The following is a 20190-nucleotide window of genomic DNA, read 5'->3' as shown; positions in this document are numbered from 1 at the left end:
TCTAAATCTGCTCGCACTTCACACTCGCATTATCAATGATACCCAATTAACCATATCCTATTCATAATTTACTAAATTAGTGAATAGAGTGTCCCGCTTTTAGGTCTAAAATCTCAATTTTCTTTCGCTCGCGCTTCGCGCTCGCATCGATTGTTTAGTTACATACCTATCCCATTTATAATTACAAAAAGTGCTTAGAATGTCCACTTTTTAGGTCGAAATGTCAAAAAGTTTTAGCTCGCGCTTCGCGCTCCCATTATTGAAATATGTACCGTATTCGTGTGTAGCTGTAAACAGTCCTTAACAGGTCTGTTTCCGATCATGCTAGAACATTTATTAAAATTGTCTGCTCGCGCTTCGTGTTTGCAGTAATTATCTAGTTACACACGCATCTTGTTCAGGATCACAAACAGTGCCCAGAATGTTCAATTTTCAGGACAAAATAAATGAAAGATAAAAAAAAATCGCTCGCTCTTCGCGCTCGCACTTTTTATATAGGGTTCAGAAGCGGATCTAGAGGGGGGGTTGGGGGGTTGCAAGCCCCCCAAAAAAACAAATCCGGGGACCATTTTTTTTAATCTTATCTTTTTTTTTAAACTTGTAATTTTATTTTATTCTATTTCTATGTATTTATTTCATTTATTATTATTATTATTATTATAAAACGCCATTTTCACACACAGATTTTCAAAAATTTTCCCTACTGTGGGAGGGGGGACACCCCCCTCCCACACCCTCCCCCCTCGCTCGCTCCGCTCGCTTGGACTCGGTCGCTACGCTCCCTCGCATACCACCCCAACCCCCCCCTTTATAAAAAGCTGGATCCGCCCCTGGGGTTTATAAGATTATTTCATATTTATGTTGTTTTATAAGAATGAAGCTAAGAAATGACTGATCGGGGAAAATGTAGGTGAAGATTATTTCGGGCCCAACCCCCAGTCGGATCTGCCCTTGTGACATAGTATATACACACACACAAAAAAAAAAATGTTGCCCCCCTTGAAAAAGCAAGGACCCCCCAGTGCCCCCCATGAAAAAAATCGTAGCTACGCCACTGCGCGGGGGGTGGGGTGCGAAGCCCTCGGAAGTTCCAGAATTCTGGGACTTTAAGAGGGCTTTGTGTAAAAAAAATATATATATATAAAACACACACACACAATTAAATCCTCATCCTAAAATAGTCTAGTTAATCTCATTGAAAATAATGTTTGTTTAAAAAAAAATGAGACAGGCGAACAGGCAAGTGTTCCAAAAGTTTTATATAAAATGGAAAGGTGTTTAAGACTGGAAATGAGAGCAAGTACAGAGAGTGAGCTTGAAAAGTTTCGCATTTTCATATTCAAATCCCACAGGCGGATCCAGGGGGCCCGAGGCCCCCCCCCCCCTATTGGCGGAGCAAAAAAATGAAAAAAATAGGGGGAGGGAGAAAGAAAAAAAAGAAAAAGAAGGGGAAAGAAAGGAGGAAAAAAGAAGAGGAACAATGAAAGGAGGAAGATGAGTGAATAAAATAAGGTCAGGGGAAGACTTTGAAAATACTGTTTTTAGAATATTTCATGTCACTATATTAAATTTCCGCTCGCGCTTCGCGCTCGCATCGCCTGTTCGATGGGATACATACATGTATCTTGCTCAATAGCCTGATGTGTAGCTTAAAATATCAAGTTTTGAAGTCAATATACAAAACTGATTTCAGCTCGGACTTCGAGCTTTCATTTTCGCATTTTGATTGGTGAAAATCTCTCTGTTATGACAGTTTATACAAAATTTCGGCTCGCAATTTGAGCTCGCATTATTTTTTTTAGATATTTCAACCCATGAATGAAAAGTGCTTAAAGTATTTAGTTTTCAAGCCTCAATTTCAACTAATTTCACGCACCCATTAGGCTTATTAGATTAATAAATATGATAATAAAATTTTCGTGAATTCCTAATAACTAAATTGTCCCTTTGTCAGAAAGGAATATCGACAAGTTTCATATCGGGCTTAGGATTAAGAGGAATAGGAGGATAGTCATCATTTTCGTACGATGACAAAATGTCCTTAGGCCTAGAATGTCCCGATCCTAGGTCAAAAAGATTATAAAATATATCCGCTCGTGTCTCGCGCTTGCATCATTCATTAAGTGTGATCCACATCCACTTCATAATTTTTCTACACAGTACTTGAAATAGTTTTTTAAATTGACCCTTTTCATATCGGAATATCAAATATTTCGACGCACTCGCATTATTGATTTTCATGATGAAAAATGAAATGAATTCAGAATGCCCAGATTCTGTCTAACCCTAAAACACGCGCACGCATGTTTATTGAGATAAGCAGCTTGATCGTTAATTTTTTTTAAGGCCGGAACATCAAAAAATTTTCAGCTCGCGCTTCGCGCTCGCAATATTTGATCATTGAAATATGTATCGTCTTAATGGCTAACTGAAATTAACAGGTACCTTTTCGACAAGGCCAGAACGCATTATAACAATTTCTGCTCGCGCTTCGCGCTCGCAGTAGTTATCTAGTTACATACGTATCTTGTTTCACAAACATTGCCCAGAATGTTCAATTTTCAGGACAAAATACATTAAAAATTGTTTAGCTCGCACTTCGCGCTCGCACTATTCAAATAGGGCTTATGAAATTATTACATATTCATATTGTTTATAAGAATAAAGCTAAGAAATTACTTTTAGGACAAAAGAAATCACGACCAAGAAAAAAAAGAGAAAAGGAAAGGGATAAGGATGAAATATGATATTATTTTCCAAATATTATGTCAAAATCTATCCCGAACTTAGATTTTTGTAATAAAAACGTCAAAATTTTTGCTCGCTCGCTCGTAAATTCTTATTGAGTTTACGCGATACGCCATACCGAACCTCCTCAAAATCTTTGGCTCATTACGCCACTGGGACAACCCCTTCAAAGAAACAAACAAAAATCAACTTTGAGCGGCCGATCGGGGAAAATATGAGTGAAAAATGATTCGGCCCCCCTATTGGCGGAGGCTGGATCCGTCCCTGAAATCCTATATTTTTTCAATATTTTTTTGTCTTCACTACTTAGATTATTCGCCATATTCCTTAATATACTTCATTATATCCCGGTATAATGAGAAGAATCTTTCATGAGAGCGAGCTTGAAGCTTAATCATGTGTAAAATTAATTAATTGTACTGCAGTTAGTTTTGATATATACTGTTATACATGTATATAAATATTTTGTCTGCACTCTAAGTCCAAGGATTCAAAATAAATCCAGATCGGCTGTCAATGGTGATTTTGGATTTATTTTTAAATCTTACATGGTTTGATCTTAATCTAATATTCGGCTGGTCACTACTCACAGCCTATCTGGATTTATTTTGAATTCTTGGAATTTAATAGAGTGTGAGTGTAAGGATTTTGTCGCATTTCTCGAGATACCGATATGATGTTTATAGTTAGGCCTACAAAAATATTAGACGTTTCGTGTTAGGTATTTACCTTGCCAAGTTTCGGGGAGTGTATAGGCCTATTCATAAATTTGTTTAAATCTTCTTTCTTTCTTTCTTTCTTTCTTTCTTTTCTCCTTCATTCCTCCCTTCTTTCTTCCTTCCGTCCTTCCTTGAGTCCTCCCTCCCTTCCTTCCTTCTTTTCCTTCTCTCCTTCTTTTCCTTCTTATTATAATATATTTTACATTATGTATATTCAGCAAGTAACATATAAATAGCAAAATTATTTCACTTCTTTTCATTTATTTTCTGTCGTTGCAATCTTCATTTTCTCCGCCCCCCTGGCTGTGGAACCAAAGTCCCACCCCCTTCTATACGCCAGTGCAATCAACATAAAGTTTAATGCAAGAATTATACAGGGGCCTGTTATAGAGCCCTTTTGAGGTCATGAAGAGCCCCTACTGAATGGGGCAAAGCCCCCGCCGATTCTCTGCAGATTTATCCAAAGTAAACATCGAGGCTTTATACGGTAACTATTACCATGATACCAGCGTAAAATTTAATTTAGCCTAGGAATATATAACGTAGAAATATATAACTAGGAATATATAACGCCCACAACTGGGCGTTGTGGCGTGCGCATGTAATCCAAGCTGTGGGGAAGTTACAAATTGATGCAGAGGTTCGAGGCTCGAGCCCTGGTCACGTCTTTCGGATGGTGACGTTAAAGGTCAGTCCCAGACGAAAATAATCATATCTGATTGATACACGTCTGACAAAACTCAAATACACACACACACACACACACAATGTAGACCTACACAGTGCGTATTAAAAAACGGGACAGTTTTGAAAAGTCTATAAAAAAATTGTTTCAAATTATGATATCAATATTTTGATGTTAATAGATGCTCTGAAATCTTATCTTTGAAATTCCATTAAAAATAAATTTTGTTCATGCTTGAGCAAACACGGGACGTTTTAGTCGGGGGTTCAAAAAGAGGCTTGCGCCAAAATGGCAGAAATTAGAAATTTGATGATCAGACTTCGTGCTAATCAGCAGACTTCCTCTTAACCTTTTCATTATCTTTGCCACAATTGTCGAATTATGCTGTCAAATTTATTTATTTACATGAATTATTATTTTTTTTCATTTAAACTTTTTTACTTTTGAATTTCCCTTCTTAAGTAAGAAAAGAGGACTTTTTGTCAACCCAAGCAAGATTTGCATTATTAATTGAGAGAACTTGTAATTATTCAAATCCTTTTATTATGTGAAACAAATTATGATAAAGTACATTTAAAAGACATGAATCATTTTCAAAGGGTTATTGATTCCTTGACCAAGTTTAATTATGTGCTTGACAGGGCAAACAGGGAAGGATTAATGTATTTCAATGGCAATGGTGTATTGAGTCAATTTTGAAGGAGCTAGATATGGAAGATCGGGTTAAATGGATTAAAAAGTTGTGAGCGAGCAAGCAAAAAAAAATCCACTTTTTTATTAAAATATCAAATTTTATGATAAATTTTGACATAATATTCAGATAGTAATATCATAATTCATTTTCCATTTCCCTATTATTTCCTTTCCAATTTTTTTTTCTTGGTCATGTTTTTTTTTATTTGGAGGGGGGGGGGGGGGCACCCCAAGCCCCTGCCCATCTGTATGCCACTGTTCATAGGCACCATAACCTTTGTAGCACACAATGAAAGGATTTGGAAAAAAATACACGCTTTTCCAAACTTCGGATAAAAAATTGAGTTTTTGCTTAAAGAAGGAATATTCAAAGCTAAAAAAGCACAGATACAACAGAACAATTCAAGCAAATAAATAAATTTCAAAATTAATTTTTGACCGCATAATTCGAAAATTATGGCAAAGATAATCAAAAGGTTAAGAGGAAGTCTGCTGATTAGCAAGAAGTCCGATCGTCATTAATCATCAATCATTTTATGCCATTTTGGAGCAAGCCTCCTTTTAACCCCAGACAAAAACATTCCGTGTTCGCTCAAGCATTAACGAAACTAACTTTTTTGAATGGCATTTGAAAGATAAGACCTCAGAGCATATATTTACACCAAAATATAGACATCATAATTTGAAAAAAAAAATTATAGACTTTTCAAATCTGTCCCGTTTTTTTATACGCACTGTATAGGGGGATGTGTCTAGCCCTTAATTGACTAAGGACTTTTTTGTCCGGATTGCGACCGTATACTGTATGAAATTTAATAATTTTATTACAAACTTCATACAAAATATTACACGCCATATTTTTCTCCCCGTTTTTTTTTAATTTTTAATCCTCGGCAGCCCAGTCGTGTTATTAAGTTCTTCTCTTTTTTTGTCCCCTTTTCTCCATCTTTAAATTTAGCTTTTGGCTCATTCTATCTTCATTTCCCAATTCTTTTTGCCTCTTTTTTTTCCCTTTCCCGCCATATGGCCGTGTCATTTTATTTATTTCACTATCTTACAAATCATGCTAATGTATAGTATTTCGCGATGATTTGTCCTTTCTCACGTGTTCTTCTTTCCTTCCTGTTTACGATTTCCTTCTTTTCCCCCTTTCTTATGTCCTTTCTTCCCTTTTCTTCGGTTCACTTTTTCCCTTTCCCTTTCCTTCCCTCCCTCTTTTTCAATTTTCTTTCCCTTTCCCTCCCTTTTCTCTTTTTCCCGTTTTTTATTTTTATTTTCCCGATGAAATCCCGGGGGCGGGGGCTTGCCCCCTGCCCCCCCCCCCGCCTGTTACCACGCTTCTGAGCCCGGAGCAAAATTTGTCATGTCACCCTTGAATACTGTTGGACCTTGAGCTTATCAGTGCAGTGCTTATTTTTAATAGCACAATGAACGCGCATGCGCGTGCGCAGCGAAGGGAAAGTCCATGGGAAAGTCCCATTTTCGTTCACAAACATGGCAGAGGATGCAGTCAGCGATAGCATCGCCGGAGAAAAAGTGGAGGTCACTGTCTTGTTTTTTGCTAAAAGTCGAGACCTTACCGGCACAAAGGAAGCCAATATCAGAGTCCAGTCAAAAATCAACACCGGAAGCCTTCTGAACGTATTAAGTGAGAAATATCCAAGGTAAGTGGTCATGCTTGATTAGCCTGGAGGCGTCTGGGGAGTGAAAATCATAGTACTAATCACTACTACTAACGTACGCTCACTCCCCACTGACGCCTGGCTTCCTGGCTTGAGCATTGGTCTACACACACACTATATTTTCCCACGCCACGGTGAGAGTGGACCTACATTATAAGTTAGGGATAGGATTTTTACCCCAAACTACTGTACATGGGCCAAAACTAAGTTTTCCCCCCAAATTTAATATTGTATATATATTCCTTCATAGATATTATTTGAAAAATAATTAAGAATAAGAGCACGAGCGTTGACTGTCCAAGTCTGTTTTGGTCGCCATCTTGATCTCTTTGTTATCGATACCTAGATACCACACGTGTGTATAGCTGCCAATTTAAATTTTAAAAATACTTGCATCGGCCGATTAATATTTTTGATCGCAAAATACTTGCCTCGCTTGATAAATATGAAGCAATTTTAGAATATTTATCAACCGAGACAAGTATTTTACGATCAAAAATATTTATCGGCCGATGCAAGTATTTTTAAAATTTAAATTGGCAGCTATACACACGTGTGGTATCTAGGTATCGATAACAAAGAGATCAAGATGGCGACCAAAACAGACTTGGTAAGTCAACGCTTGTGCTCTTAATTATTTTTCATTTTTATAATATCTATGAAGGAATATATATACAAATATATTAAATTTGGGGGGAAAACTTAGTTTTGGCCCATGTACAGTAGTTTGGGGTAAAAATCCTAACCCTAACTTATAATTTAGGTCCACTCTCACCGTGGGAAAATCTAGTGTGTGTGTGTAGACCAATGCTCAAGGAAGCCAGGCGTCAGTGGGGAGTGAGCGTACGTTAGTACTATGATTTTCACTTCCCAGACGCCTCCAGGCTATGCGTGATGTTGTGTGCTGAGCTACCTCGGGCGATGTTCGTGCAGGCTCCACTCCACTTCACTACCGCTACACTCCGCTCCACCTACCCGAACATCGGGACTAGCCTGGAGGCGTCTGGGGAGTAAAAGTCATATACTCTACGTATGGTCACTCCCCGAACGCCTGGCGTTGCTACATATAGGCTCCCACGCACTGAGGGAAAAGGCAACTTTAAAAATGCGCCAAACTTCTAGTTATGTTTAGAATCTGAGGTTAACACGTCTGTACATGGGTAAAAATATTGGTTGGCAACGTTTGGCGCAAAATGAATAGTTATGGTTACAAAATGATGAATAAATGACATGAAGTAATAAAAGTAGAAGAGAGTTTACTTACACTTGTTGACATCGCCATCTTTGATCCTTTGTTAATGCAACCTAGTTACGTGACGCATATAGAGGGCGGCAAAATCATGAGCGGTGCTAGATTAAAAAGTGCTAAAATGTCCCGCTTCAACTTCAACTCGCCTCAACTGCTTCAACTCGCAAGTTGAAGCGGGACATTGTAGTTCCATATATCAGTTAGTAAAAAAAAGAGACAGAATTCGACTTTTACCTCTGTGATTATGTCCTTTTCATTTCTTGATTCGTCTGGTATGTTTATTCTTACAGAACTCAATATTATTTGATAGACTAGTAAATATCCGCCTACTTAGTGAAAGTGGAATCACACAGTATATAATCCTTTCATCTTTGAACAGATTGTCTGCTATTCAGGATTCTATAGTATTGTGCATCAATCAAGAATACATCTCTGCTGAATGTTCTTTTCATCTTTCACCTGGGGATGAGATTGCTGTAATTCCACCGCTTTCTGGAGGCTAACGTAATCATTTTTATCTAACCACTTGTAAGTTAAACTTCATTCCTTTGCATTAAGTATTAATTTCTATGTTTACATTCATCATTTTGATAGTACCATTTAGCAGTTGCAAGTTCAGAAAGTTTTGACATTTCAAACCTATTATTTATTGATGCATTTACTCAGGAGAAAGATTGAAAATATCTAAAAATGTTTGAAAATCCTTTTCAGGAGCAAGAAGGAGAAATCGACTATGGATGATATAAGATTGACAACAGATGTTCTTGATGTAGAAAAAGCTGTTCAGACGGTCACAGACCCTTCCTGTGGTGCAGTGTCAATGTTTTTGGGTAACTTTTGTCATTTGTTAGCTTTCTATTTACCTTTAATCACCCGACACTTTTAAAAACTTTTGATCATTTGTGTAAGGCTAGCAAAAGAAGAATAAGAAGAAGATTGAGATCATCAGAGCCCTAGTTATAGTTTGATATTTTGGTTGTTTCCCCTCAAAAACTATTATTACCATTATGTTTGATGCAAATTATAAGATAATATTTCTCATGTAAAATTGTTGTAAAATATAATCCATTTTGAGTCCTCTTTATAACCTAAGCTAACGGCCCATCTGTCACCCACCTTAAATAATTCACAAACAATAGAAATTCACTTTTATTCACAGTGCATATTCACAGGGTATATTTTTGTAATACTGGAAAATCTTTATCAAATTTATATTACCACAGCAAGTACATTGAAAACATGCTTTCTAGTCAGGGCATTTCTGAAAAGTTAGAGTTTTTTTTTTAATCTCGAAGTGTAAAGTCATGGATTTTGTGACCTGTTACAATTGGCATTTTGCAGCTGATCACGAAAGATTTTTTACATGTCCAACATTTTTCTACAATCAAAACAATTGCCATGGCTGACCTCAAGATTTGATACATGTAAGATCTGACACGATCACTACAATTACATGTACTCTATGATCTAGATAATGGTTTCAATCCTGTCACGAATTGTGACAGTGAGAACTACGTATTGATCAAGGAAATTATTTTCATGATGACTGTTTACTTATCTCTGTTATTTCCCATCCTTAGGTTAGTATGTTTTTGTTCAGTCTTTCAAATGCATGATATTTGAATTAACGCATTCATGATCTAAATTTTTATTTTTTGAGTCTTGGACCATTGGAATGTTTTAAAACTTTTAGGTTTACAAAAAATGTTGCTTGAAAGAACTTAATTTTGAAAAGTAGAAACAACTCCTTTTTCATCGACAGGTACAACACGCAACAACTTTGAAGGGAAGAATGTAGTTCGTCTGGAGTATGAAGCTTATGAATCGATGGCAGAGAAACAGCTCAATAGACTCTGCTTAGATATGAGACAGAAATGGGACCTTCACAACATTCTTATTCATCACAGATTGGGGTAAGATATTAATAAACTAAAGGCAATTTTTTAATTTGTGTTAGTAATATTAAAATGTTATTTCAAGCAATTGCTTTTGATGAAGCATTTGCTATGGCTTTTAGTTCATAACAGGTGCAACCCCTTTATCACCATGTAAAGAAGTACCATATAATTTATTTAATGAGGTAGGGAGTGTTTTGTTAAATGTTGATTATAAGAAAGGGACATTTCCGATTTAAATATCTCTATTTAAGTCTTTGATTGTTAAAAAATCAAAATCAAAAGGTAACTGTGGACTATGGAAACATTATTCAAATTGTATTCATTACACATATAATATATAATGCTGAAGTGAAATGCACAATTAGCACCTTTGGGACTGCACAGAGTGGAGACATGACAAGCACTTTGTAAGTTGCATTATTTTGATGCTGGCATCCCTTCAATCACTACAGTTGAATATGGGAGGCATTATGTTTTTGGGATGTCCACCCGTCTGTCCTGTCGTTCTCATGATAACTAAATAACTGTTTTGGGGTTAACTTCAAACTTGGATCATGTATACAAGGGACCGAGGACCGAGTGCGGTATATCCATTTGGCGAGTCGAGCACAGACTTCATTATTTAGGTCCTCTATGCACCAAAATGCGTGCATTGTTTGTTTTATACACCCCCCTCCTCCCCCAAGATACTGAGTTGCCGCGAATACTATATATGATCTAAATGCTAGATAATTCTAGATAATTCCAGACCCTCGCACTATCCTGCACTCTGACGTCAGAGTGCAGGATAGTGCATTTTGGATGCAATAGTGCAATTCGCTGAATATCATGTGATCCGATTTGGACCAATCAGATTACAGAACATTCTTTGGGAGTTGTATAATGTAGCATACTAGCAGTGTTTCATATTTATTTTCTGCCATTTTCTGTATTTGATTTCAGTCATGTTCCTGTAACAGAAAGCAGTGTTATGATTGTAATATCATCACCACACAGAAAGGAATCCCTGGAGGCAGTGCAGTACTGCATAGATCAACTCAAAGCTACTGTTCCTATATGGAAAAAGGTATTGAGCATATTCGTAAAACATCATTGTTTATTTACGTTCTAGTTTTCTGTATTTTAACAAAAATGGATTAGAAAATTTTCCATTTACCTGGGGTTATTATAGCCAGGCACCAGGGTGACCGATATTCTGAGCAAGCTGCATTGACTTATGCTCTTTCCAGGTAGCAATTTACCTGAATGGAGGAAGGCTAATGAAAATTCATGTCTGCCAAAGGATTTGAAATCCATGGTTATATCCAAACTGTGCACTATGTGGTTCACAGTCCATAGACTTAGAAGAAAAAAATTCAGGGAGGAAGAATGGCTCATCATTATGAAGGCAGGGTGCTACATAAGCACCTGCCCGATTGCCCGGGGCAAGTAAAAGTTGAAGTCGGGCAAGTGTTTTGAAGTAAAGACCAAAACAACTTGCTCGAATTGGGCAAGGAAAATTCTCACAGTAGAATTACCAAAATTAGGGTCGATGTGATATATCTACCCTAAATTTGGTCATGGCGGGCACGATAAAAATCACTTTGGAAAAAGAAATGCAAGAACATGGTACATCAGTTCATGTCAAAAGAGAGAAAAAAAAGGTAAATGATTTATAAAACCGCAATATTTTTTTTAAAAGAGGTAAAACTTTGTTTTCAAGGATTTTTTCGTGCAAGTGAAATAGATATTTGGGCAAGTATATTTCAACTATTTAAAAATTTACTTGCCCAACCGGGAAAGTGCTTCTAAAAAGTTATGTAGCACCCTGTGAAGGGAATAAAAACCAGTAGGTAGACTCACAAGCTGCCTCTCATTTCCCTCCATACAAAGTATGTTACCAGCCACCCACATCAACAAAGTCGCCCAAATTATCGAGTTTGAAAAAAGCACATGCTAAGCTTTGATATGATACATAAATTGTCAAAATTGATTAACAATTACCCTCACGAGTGCTTGATTGAATGCAGAAGAAACTAAGTGAGGGCTTTAAAAAAAGAAGGAGAAAACAACATTTCAACAAAAGTTCAGGGTACACTCAAGCACACTATGATCTTAGTGAAACTTCTTAGATGTCTGCAAAAAACTTGTGCTCTTAACTTTTCTTTTCTATTCAATTTTACAACTTGAAATTTTGACAGTATGAAGAAGAATTTCTCCTACAGATAAGGTATTTTAATTTTGCTATACCTTCCCTTGTGACCAATTTTTTTTGTTTTGGGGTGACTGAATTGCCTTAGAATTGATGTATTACAATCCCACGCCTGCATGCATCTCTTCATGATATTACATCAGGTTGCAAGACACCCAAGTCTTACTTTGAATTGTGCAGGTAAATTTAGACTTTAGATTGTTTAAAAATTTTCACTTATATTCTTTATTATTTGTTTAAAGTCTGTAGAATATAATTTAGGATAAATTAAATTTGAGTGTTAAATTCCTTAGCTGAAAGTGACATATATAATCAGTGTATTTCATTTTCTTTCTTTTTTCCCCTCCCACTTATACTGTTTCTGTCTTTTTTTTCTTTTTCATACACCACCATGTGCTTTTATCTCTCATGTATTGTCTCTTTCACCTTTTTTCTCTTTTAATTTCCCTTGTATCTGTTTTCCCATCCTCTAATCTATTTATACAGGAAATATATGAAGAAGGAGATGGATGCTGGAAGGAAAATAAAGAGTGTCCATGGGCCAGCAAATCATGATGTAATAAAACTGTTTTATATGTATTTTTCTTTTTCTATGACGTGTATTTTTTTCTCATTCAATTCTAATTCAAAGGAAACATGTTACAACACTGGCCTGTAATTTTGATGGTTTATGGCCAGGCCACTTTTCTTCAGAACACATTTCTATATAACGCAAATGTGAAAAAGTTCAAAAGGTCACCAAAAATATCTAGGGCTAATAATAAGTGGGGCAATGAAGCCAATTAGTAGCATGCAAGATCATACCTTTAATGGCATTGGAGTAATTTTAATAATTCAAATCCTACTATTACAAAAAATATTTCAATATTACAAGGCCTGAGTCCTTTGGGGGAAATGCCTTTGCTTCCATCACATTAGGTATAATTGAAGGAAAACAAAGACCACAGACTGAATTACAGTACTCTCTTTGATAAGCAGTCTGTAGAAAACCATCACAAAGCTTAATTTTCGAAAAGTTTTCCATCCATTTTTTAAAATGTATTCAATTTGAGAAGAATTTGGATAATCATAAGTGTCTGGTGTGTCAGGATACAGAAAAGTAATGGTGGTTAACATTTTGTAATTTAATGGATACATTTGATGGGTAACACAATACAGATTATGTTTTCATGAACAGGCAAGTTTAATAGAGTCACAGCACCAAACTGTGTTTTTGATAAGTTTGGCTTTGGTTTGATCTGTTCTATTTCCTTTGACTTTTGAATTCTAGAGGGTTAATGTCGGGACTGTCTTGTGTGATCACTGTTACTAAGTTGAAGTCAGTTTTAGAGGGTGCAGATCAATCAAATTTCAAAACATTGATTGCATTTTACTTAACATTTATTTTAATGTTAGTGAATTTTCTTATGGGATCACACTCAAATAACAGGAACAGATTGACAAGTAATAACAAGTGTCATGGCCTGTGTTCACTCATATTTTTCTGGGATCAGTTTATTCATTGATAAGTGCAATAGATAGATTCACAACAGAAATGCCATATCATTCTTGCATAATCTTTTATGTGATTATATGGAGGAGATTATTGAAGTAGAATTTTTTATTTAAAAAAAAAAATAGTTTTATTATTATTTTTTTTTTATATAAAAGTCATGAGTGGGAGAGCAAAAATATATCTAATTGAGGGTTGAGAAACAGGAAGTAACTAATTTGTGTAGATTTGGTAAAAATTGATAAGCACTGCATCTAAAGATTATGAAGGGTATTATTAAAGCCTTTATTACAATGAACTTTCTGTTGCCTGTAAAGCAAAACAACACCTCACCCCATTTCAATAGCTTTGGTAGAAAAATATATACAAAGGCTTACGTAGGTAATAATAAGAAAACACAGTACATGTATTAATTGCCATTGAACTTTCCCATGTAAGCGAAAGATCATTCTTGTGAAGTGATTTGAAGTCGTGTAGATGATTATCAAATATAATTTATGATGTGACACAATGACATTTATAGTGAAGATGTGTTTGTGCCTTAAATAAGTATATTTATTGATCTACTACTTGATTATAAAATTGAGTTTTCAATGAAAATTTATGAATTTTTGTCTTCTTTGTGGATTTTTGTGATTGTGATTCTACTACCCAAGTATAAGGGACCAGGGGGCTTTTTGTAAAGCTGTTGGTAAGTTAAGAGCGACTGGTGATCCTTTTTTGTGGTAAATCAGGGAATAATTTTCCTGGTATCGCATCGCAAATTGCTTCACATTTTTGAAAGACTGCTATGCATAAAATCTTTTGTATAGCATAATTTTACATAGGACTGTACATTACTTAGTTGAGAGCTTTTCTCTTAAAACCAAAAATGCTATTCATATTTGTAAAGCAAAATTATTCCCTGTAAATGATATTCACCATTAAATGTTCGTTGGTGATTATTTAGCGCGTGAGAAAGGTTCACCAGTCGTTCTTAGAGTCACTCTTAACTTACGAACAGCTTTATGAAACGGCCCCCTGATATGTTACTTGAGATGACATGTTGCTCTTTACCAAGAAGAAATTCTGATTAAGATTTAGATGTAAACTTCAGGATATATTGGAAATGTATAACATGTCAGCCTTGTTGGGACAAAACTTTCAGACAAAGTCATTGCCTTGATCTGGCTAGTCCCAAGTCGTGAAAATGTTAAATTACTGAACAGCCTAGCTTGTATGTCAAGATGGGCTTGATAGATGTAAATGCAAAAGTCTCTACTCAGTGTCAGTTCCATTACTTGGGGATAGACCGATTCATGATAATAGAATCTTAATTAGTCTGCTGTTAAATTCTTAGTGCAATTTGACTGTGGAGTCCTTATGCATGGAGAATGGACCAATAGTGGATGAATTACTGAAAGGGGAATAAGTGGGCTTGACTTTGACAACCTCAGTGCTGCCTTGAAGATTTCCCAGACATTTAGGACTACATGTATAGTCCATTCGTTAAAAGAGAAGTTCAACATAAAAGTTTTGGATAAATAGTTGTTTATGAATTAATTTTGTGGAGTCATGCGAGTAAGGGGAGGGGATCAAGGGAGAAGGGCCCAGAAGAAGAGGCCGAGAAGATTGGAGAGCAATCATTAAGATGGAGAACAATTTTCACTCATCCTACAGTCGTTATTTATATGCCCATTTAAAAAAGATACAATACAGGACATAGAATTTTGGAAGACAAATTAGACAATCCATATTTCAGTATTTTTTTGAAGATCGTGTTTAGGGATATTTTTTTGTAGAAAACAGACCATTTGTGCCGAAGCAGGCCTAAGTGTACTATAATTTATGGTAGCATCCTTCCCTGGGCTATATCATTTTTTCAGATTGAGACATGGCGCCAAATATAGTGCTCGTCTCCCGAACTCACCCCACAAGCTACTCCCTTCACTGACTGTCAGTTTCGCCCTCCAAAATTGTATAGTTCAGTGGCTTTGAATCCAGCTATGTTGTCTCTTAAAGGAGAAGTTGACCCTGACAAATGCTTATTGTAAAAATAACTGAAAAAAAAAACATTGTGAAGGTTAGAGGAAAATTCATGAAAGATTAAAAAGTTATCAGTTCAATTTTTTATTTGTGATATTATATGGGAGCAGCTTTCCATGTATCATGAATAAAAAAAACAATGAAATGTCATTTCCTCAAAAAATTGTGAATTGTTTTTATTGTACTTTCAATATATCAACAGACAAATCACCCACTCCCGATGACCCCCCCCCCCAAAAAAAAAATGAAATTCATGCTTTTTATATTACATAACTTGTGGGGCAGCTGCTCATATATGACGTCATAAATAAAAAAATGAAATTCTAATAACCATCTAAATCTTTGATGGATTTTTCTCTAACCTTCACGATTGTGTTTTTATTATTATTATGGTACTTTTTAAACAAACTTTTCTTCAGGGTGAACTTCCCATTAATTTAGCGGTACGGTCAGCCCATTTTTTCTTTAAAATTTGTAATCTTACGGACTCCATGTATTGTAAAACGGGAAAACCAACTAAGCTAACGAAAACGAGTAAAATTCAGGCAATTTCTGACCTAATGACCTCTTTCACTTGCATGATCTGATGCTGTATTTTGTGAGTATTCGAGCTGTCAAAAATATGGATTATTAGTTTTGTAAATATGGTTCCCATGATGAAATAAATGGTCTCAATGCAAGCCGCGCGCGTAGCTCAGGCTCAGCCTCGGGTCGCCGCCGCTTTGCCTATGGCTACTGGCTATACGCTAGTCCTCGATCCTAGATCCTCCAGCTCCAGCGCACACGTATGTTCACGGCCTCAACTCAGTGGAGCGCGCCATTGAAAGGCCTTTTCGCCTAGCAATATTGTTAGCGACGTTTGTAAGCATCACTTTGCTCACTCTCCAAAATGTCTGCGACATTAAAATTCTAAAAACAATGGATTTATTGAATTTTAGTGAGGCTATGAATGTTTATCATTTACATTGACTATCACTTATCAGTGTAACAACATATACCGAATTTACAAGCAAGTGTGGGTAAGACTAGCCTGGAGGCGTCTGGGGAGTGAAAGACATATACTGTACGTATGGTCCCTCCCCTAACGCCTGGGAGCCTAAGCTATATTCCCACACGCACGGGTACAAAACCTGAAACTTTCGCCCCCGAGATTTCTACTTTCCCTCTAAAAGATCTAGCCCTAAAACATGTACATGGAGTTAAACTCCATTCCCAACATTTCTGCGATATTGATTACATTTTTAAAGAAGAATTCATGAAAAAAAACGAGGAAAATGTTATGAAAAGATGAGAGAGCTTACGGCCGTGTTTACGTCGCCATCTTGATTTCTTTGTCTTCCGCTTGGCGACAGCACGCAATCGCGTGCTGATTGCGTGCTGTCGCCAAGCGGAAGACAAAGAAATCAAGATGGCGACGTAAACACGGCCGTAAGCTCTCTCATCTTTTCATAACATTTTCCTCGTTTTTTTTCATGAATTCTTCTTTAAAAATGTAATCAATATCGCAGAAATGTTGGGAATGGAGTTTAACTCCATGTACATGTTTTAGGGCTAGATCTTTTAGAGGGAAAGTAGAAATCTCGGGGGCGAAAGTTTCAGGTTTTGTACCCGTGCGTGTGGGAATATAGCTTAGGCTCCCAGGCGTTAGGGGAGGGACCATACGTACAGTATGGTGAGACTACCACATATCGACCACCTCTTTTGAAACCGACCACCTTGCGCGCGTTAAAATTATTGCGTATTACAAACGATACGCGCGGGAGAGTAGGCGCAGTGTCCATAGAAACGGTAAGAATCGATTTTACGAGAAAAAAAGAAGCAACAAAAAGTAAAAATTTAGTAGAATTAATCAAAATTGTATTGACCAGACCCAATTCCCGCTGAAAAACCAAGAAATCCGATAGGAAACGGCTTTAGAACAAATATCCGTCGTCAATCGTCGAATCATGTGCCGGAGCTCGCAGTGGAAGTAGTGAGACGATCATTTAGCATGTTGACTTTATAGAACTGATTTGGAAGAGTAAAAATATTTCGCCACCGCGACAAGAATCGGCCGTAAACTTAGTGTATCGCGGGTGGTCGGTTTCAAAAGACGGGTGCAAATGAGCAAATGTAAAATCGTCGTATTCGTTGTTCGTCGATATATACGCGGATTGAATCGGAGTCGCCGAGCGAAACATGGGAATCTGATCTGCTCAATTTTCTGCACAAATGGGACTAAAACTGGGTAAAATTGATGAATATTTTCGCAGATACGATGCTGAGAAGATTAGGTGGTCGATAAGGGGTAGTTCCAACCATATATGTCTTTCACTCCCCAGACGCCTCCAGGCTAGGTAAGACTTTGAATTATCAGTCATTTCGATGCAATCCCAAAATTGATGAAAATATAACAGAAATTTGATATAGCATTGCAAAATCCTTATTTTCATATCCCCTTAAATTTTAATTATTTGCAAAAGCATCTTAGTACGTTTCCTAGAATTTTTCACAACTGATAACGGTGGTGGCTTATTGATTCTAGTTTTTTTAAAGAAATGGCAGGCATTTGAAATCAGGTAAATTGTTGTTATATTTTTAAAAGAAAATCGTTAGATTCGAACAACTTACTAATAGTTCTCCAAAAGAAGGGTTATATTCTATTATCTGTGTGTAAATGATACATGACGACAAATTTTACGAGTATATCATTGCATGTTGGATAACCTTTTCCACGATGAGTTTCGTAATTGAGAGAAAAATCAAGTTCATTCCTAGCACGAGAGCCGCAGAATGATAAATTTTAGCGTGCGCACACGGGCTGATCGCCGTGTCTGCGGGGACGGATATCTAGTCCCATACTGGTGTAAGGTGGTATTTTCCACGTACCTTTTCCCCTTGTAATGACCACTTCGCACTTTAATACTTAATTTTGACACTTAATCTGTGAAATTAATGGTTTAACGATTTTGGAAAATGTTCGGAATATACCTAACACATAAATGATTTCATTTTCTAGAATTATTATTTCTTTCCTGAATTACCAAAAGGCAAATTTAGGTCAAGATTGCATACTCACATTGACTGTTTAGCATAGCGCATGCATATCTATTACAATTTCTATTATGTGTGTCTATATTATATAAATTGTCCTGATGTAAATATATGTTATAAAATCATATTGGATACAAAAATCATGACGGGTGTCATGGTCTGAGTTTTCTTTGTGTATAACAAACAAAATACTGCATGATTCCAATTTTATTTGAACATGTCATCGTATGCAACGGCAATTTCAATCAGTTTATAATTTTCTTTTGCTTAGTCAGCGTTTATTTTTCAATGTGCAGAATTGGTTCGCAAGCGGTTTTTACACCAAAGAGCTTGCCAAAGAGCTCATTCCTGGCACTTCGACTAAAGATGGATATGATTATTTTGTTTCTCATGGTTATCCATTTTTAAAAACAATATTTATTTACTGCAGCCAACGAGTTCCTGACACAATTTATTTTTAGACTAAAAACTACATTATGAATGTCCCCCGAGCGGTCTTAAAATAAAAAAGAAATACCCTTTTTCGCAAATGAATCATAGTTGTAGCTGTAAAATTACTTTGTCTTAATTCCTTTTCTCTTAATTTAATATTTTAGTATTTCATTTACATAACCTAAATGAAGGAGGATTCGGAATGATTATTGTCTGATGATTATGGATGTGAAAGGACCCCTCCCCAAAAATAATAATGAGTAAGAATAAATAAATAAATGAATAAATAAATGAAATGAAATTAAATAAAAATAAAAGTCAGTAATCTTTAACAGGATAGTTCGAAAGCTTATTTTCAGTGGGGTCCTCAACACGTATAGAATTGTAATTATAAAAGGTAAAATCTGTTTACACTATAAATATGAATATGAATTACTATTAAAAATAAATAAGATCTTGAGATGGTATGTACAAGAAATATATAAAAAAGAGAACGAAGAAGAAAGTTGAAGGTATAATGTTGTCTCAAGCGGATCGGGAGAAGGGGGTGCTCCTTTCTCTCTCTTTTCCAATACACCGGGTGAGTTATGTATATCTCAATATTGATTTTATAACAAACTACTTAAAATCCCCATTTCATGACAGATTATAAAAAAATTCGGCTTACGATTTGTGCTCGCATTGATTGTTGAAAATATATTAAATCGTGCATCATAATTACAAAAGTGCTTTAAATGTCCATTTTTCTAGCCATAATATTAACAGATTTCGCGCTCTCATTAGGCTTATTAGACTAATAAATAAGATATTAATTTAGTAATCACTATGTCCTTGTTTTCAGAATGGAATATCGACAAGTTCTATTTCGTGCTTAGGAAGAGAAATAGGAAGACAGTCATCATTTTCATTTGATGACATAATGTTCTTAGGATGTCCCGGTCCTAGGTCAAAACTCAAAGGAATAATATTGAAACATATCGGCTTTTTAAAAACTGTGATCCAAATCCACCTCACAATTGTCCTACAAAGTGCTTGAAATACAGAGATTAAATTGTCCCTTTTTCAGATCGGAATATCAAATACTTTAAGCTCGCGCTTTTTGCGCTCGCTTTATTGATTTTCATGATGTAAAAGGTATTTAGAATGCCCAGATTCTAGGTCGCGCATGTTTATTCAGATACGCAGCTTGTTCACTATTTAAATCATCCAAATATCAAACATTTTCTGCTCGCGCTTTGTGCTCGCATTATAAGATTTCCAATTATCATTTTCATGATTTACACAAAATGATCAGAGTGTCCCATTTTTGGGTGTAAATCTCGATTTTTTCCGCACGCGCTTCG

The 20190-nt window shown here is 36.1% G+C and overlaps 2 protein-coding genes across 2 annotated transcripts in view; both read left to right on the top strand.

Moving 5' to 3' along the window:
* Positions 1–6292: 6292 nt before the first annotated feature.
* On the top strand, positions 6293–13961 carry LOC129260375 (molybdopterin synthase catalytic subunit-like). Its single transcript, XM_054898363.2, has 6 exons — positions 6293–6509; positions 8156–8304; positions 8488–8606; positions 9539–9689; positions 10617–10740; positions 12352–13961. Exons 3-6 carry the CDS (start codon positions 8510–8512, stop codon positions 12418–12420), a joined length of 441 nt encoding a protein of 146 aa, XP_054754338.2. The 5' UTR covers positions 6293–6509; positions 8156–8304; positions 8488–8509; the 3' UTR covers positions 12421–13961.
* A 1884-nt stretch (positions 13962–15845) lies between these two features.
* The window catches only part of LOC129262236 (DIS3-like exonuclease 1), a 41150-nt gene continuing 36805 nt past the window's right edge, over positions 15846–20190 (top strand). Inside the window, exon 1 of the mRNA XM_064100074.1 lies at positions 15846–15980. The gene's annotated coding sequence lies outside the window, so the exon portion shown is untranslated. The remainder of the gene's footprint in view (positions 15981–20190) is intronic.

The sequence above is a fragment of the Lytechinus pictus genome, chromosome 5 (assembly GCF_037042905.1).
Source record: "Lytechinus pictus isolate F3 Inbred chromosome 5, Lp3.0, whole genome shotgun sequence".
Lineage (NCBI taxonomy): Eukaryota > Metazoa > Echinodermata > Echinoidea > Temnopleuroida > Toxopneustidae > Lytechinus > Lytechinus pictus.
Note: the sequence above shows the minus strand (reverse complement) of the source record. Positions and strands in the feature narration are given on the sequence as shown.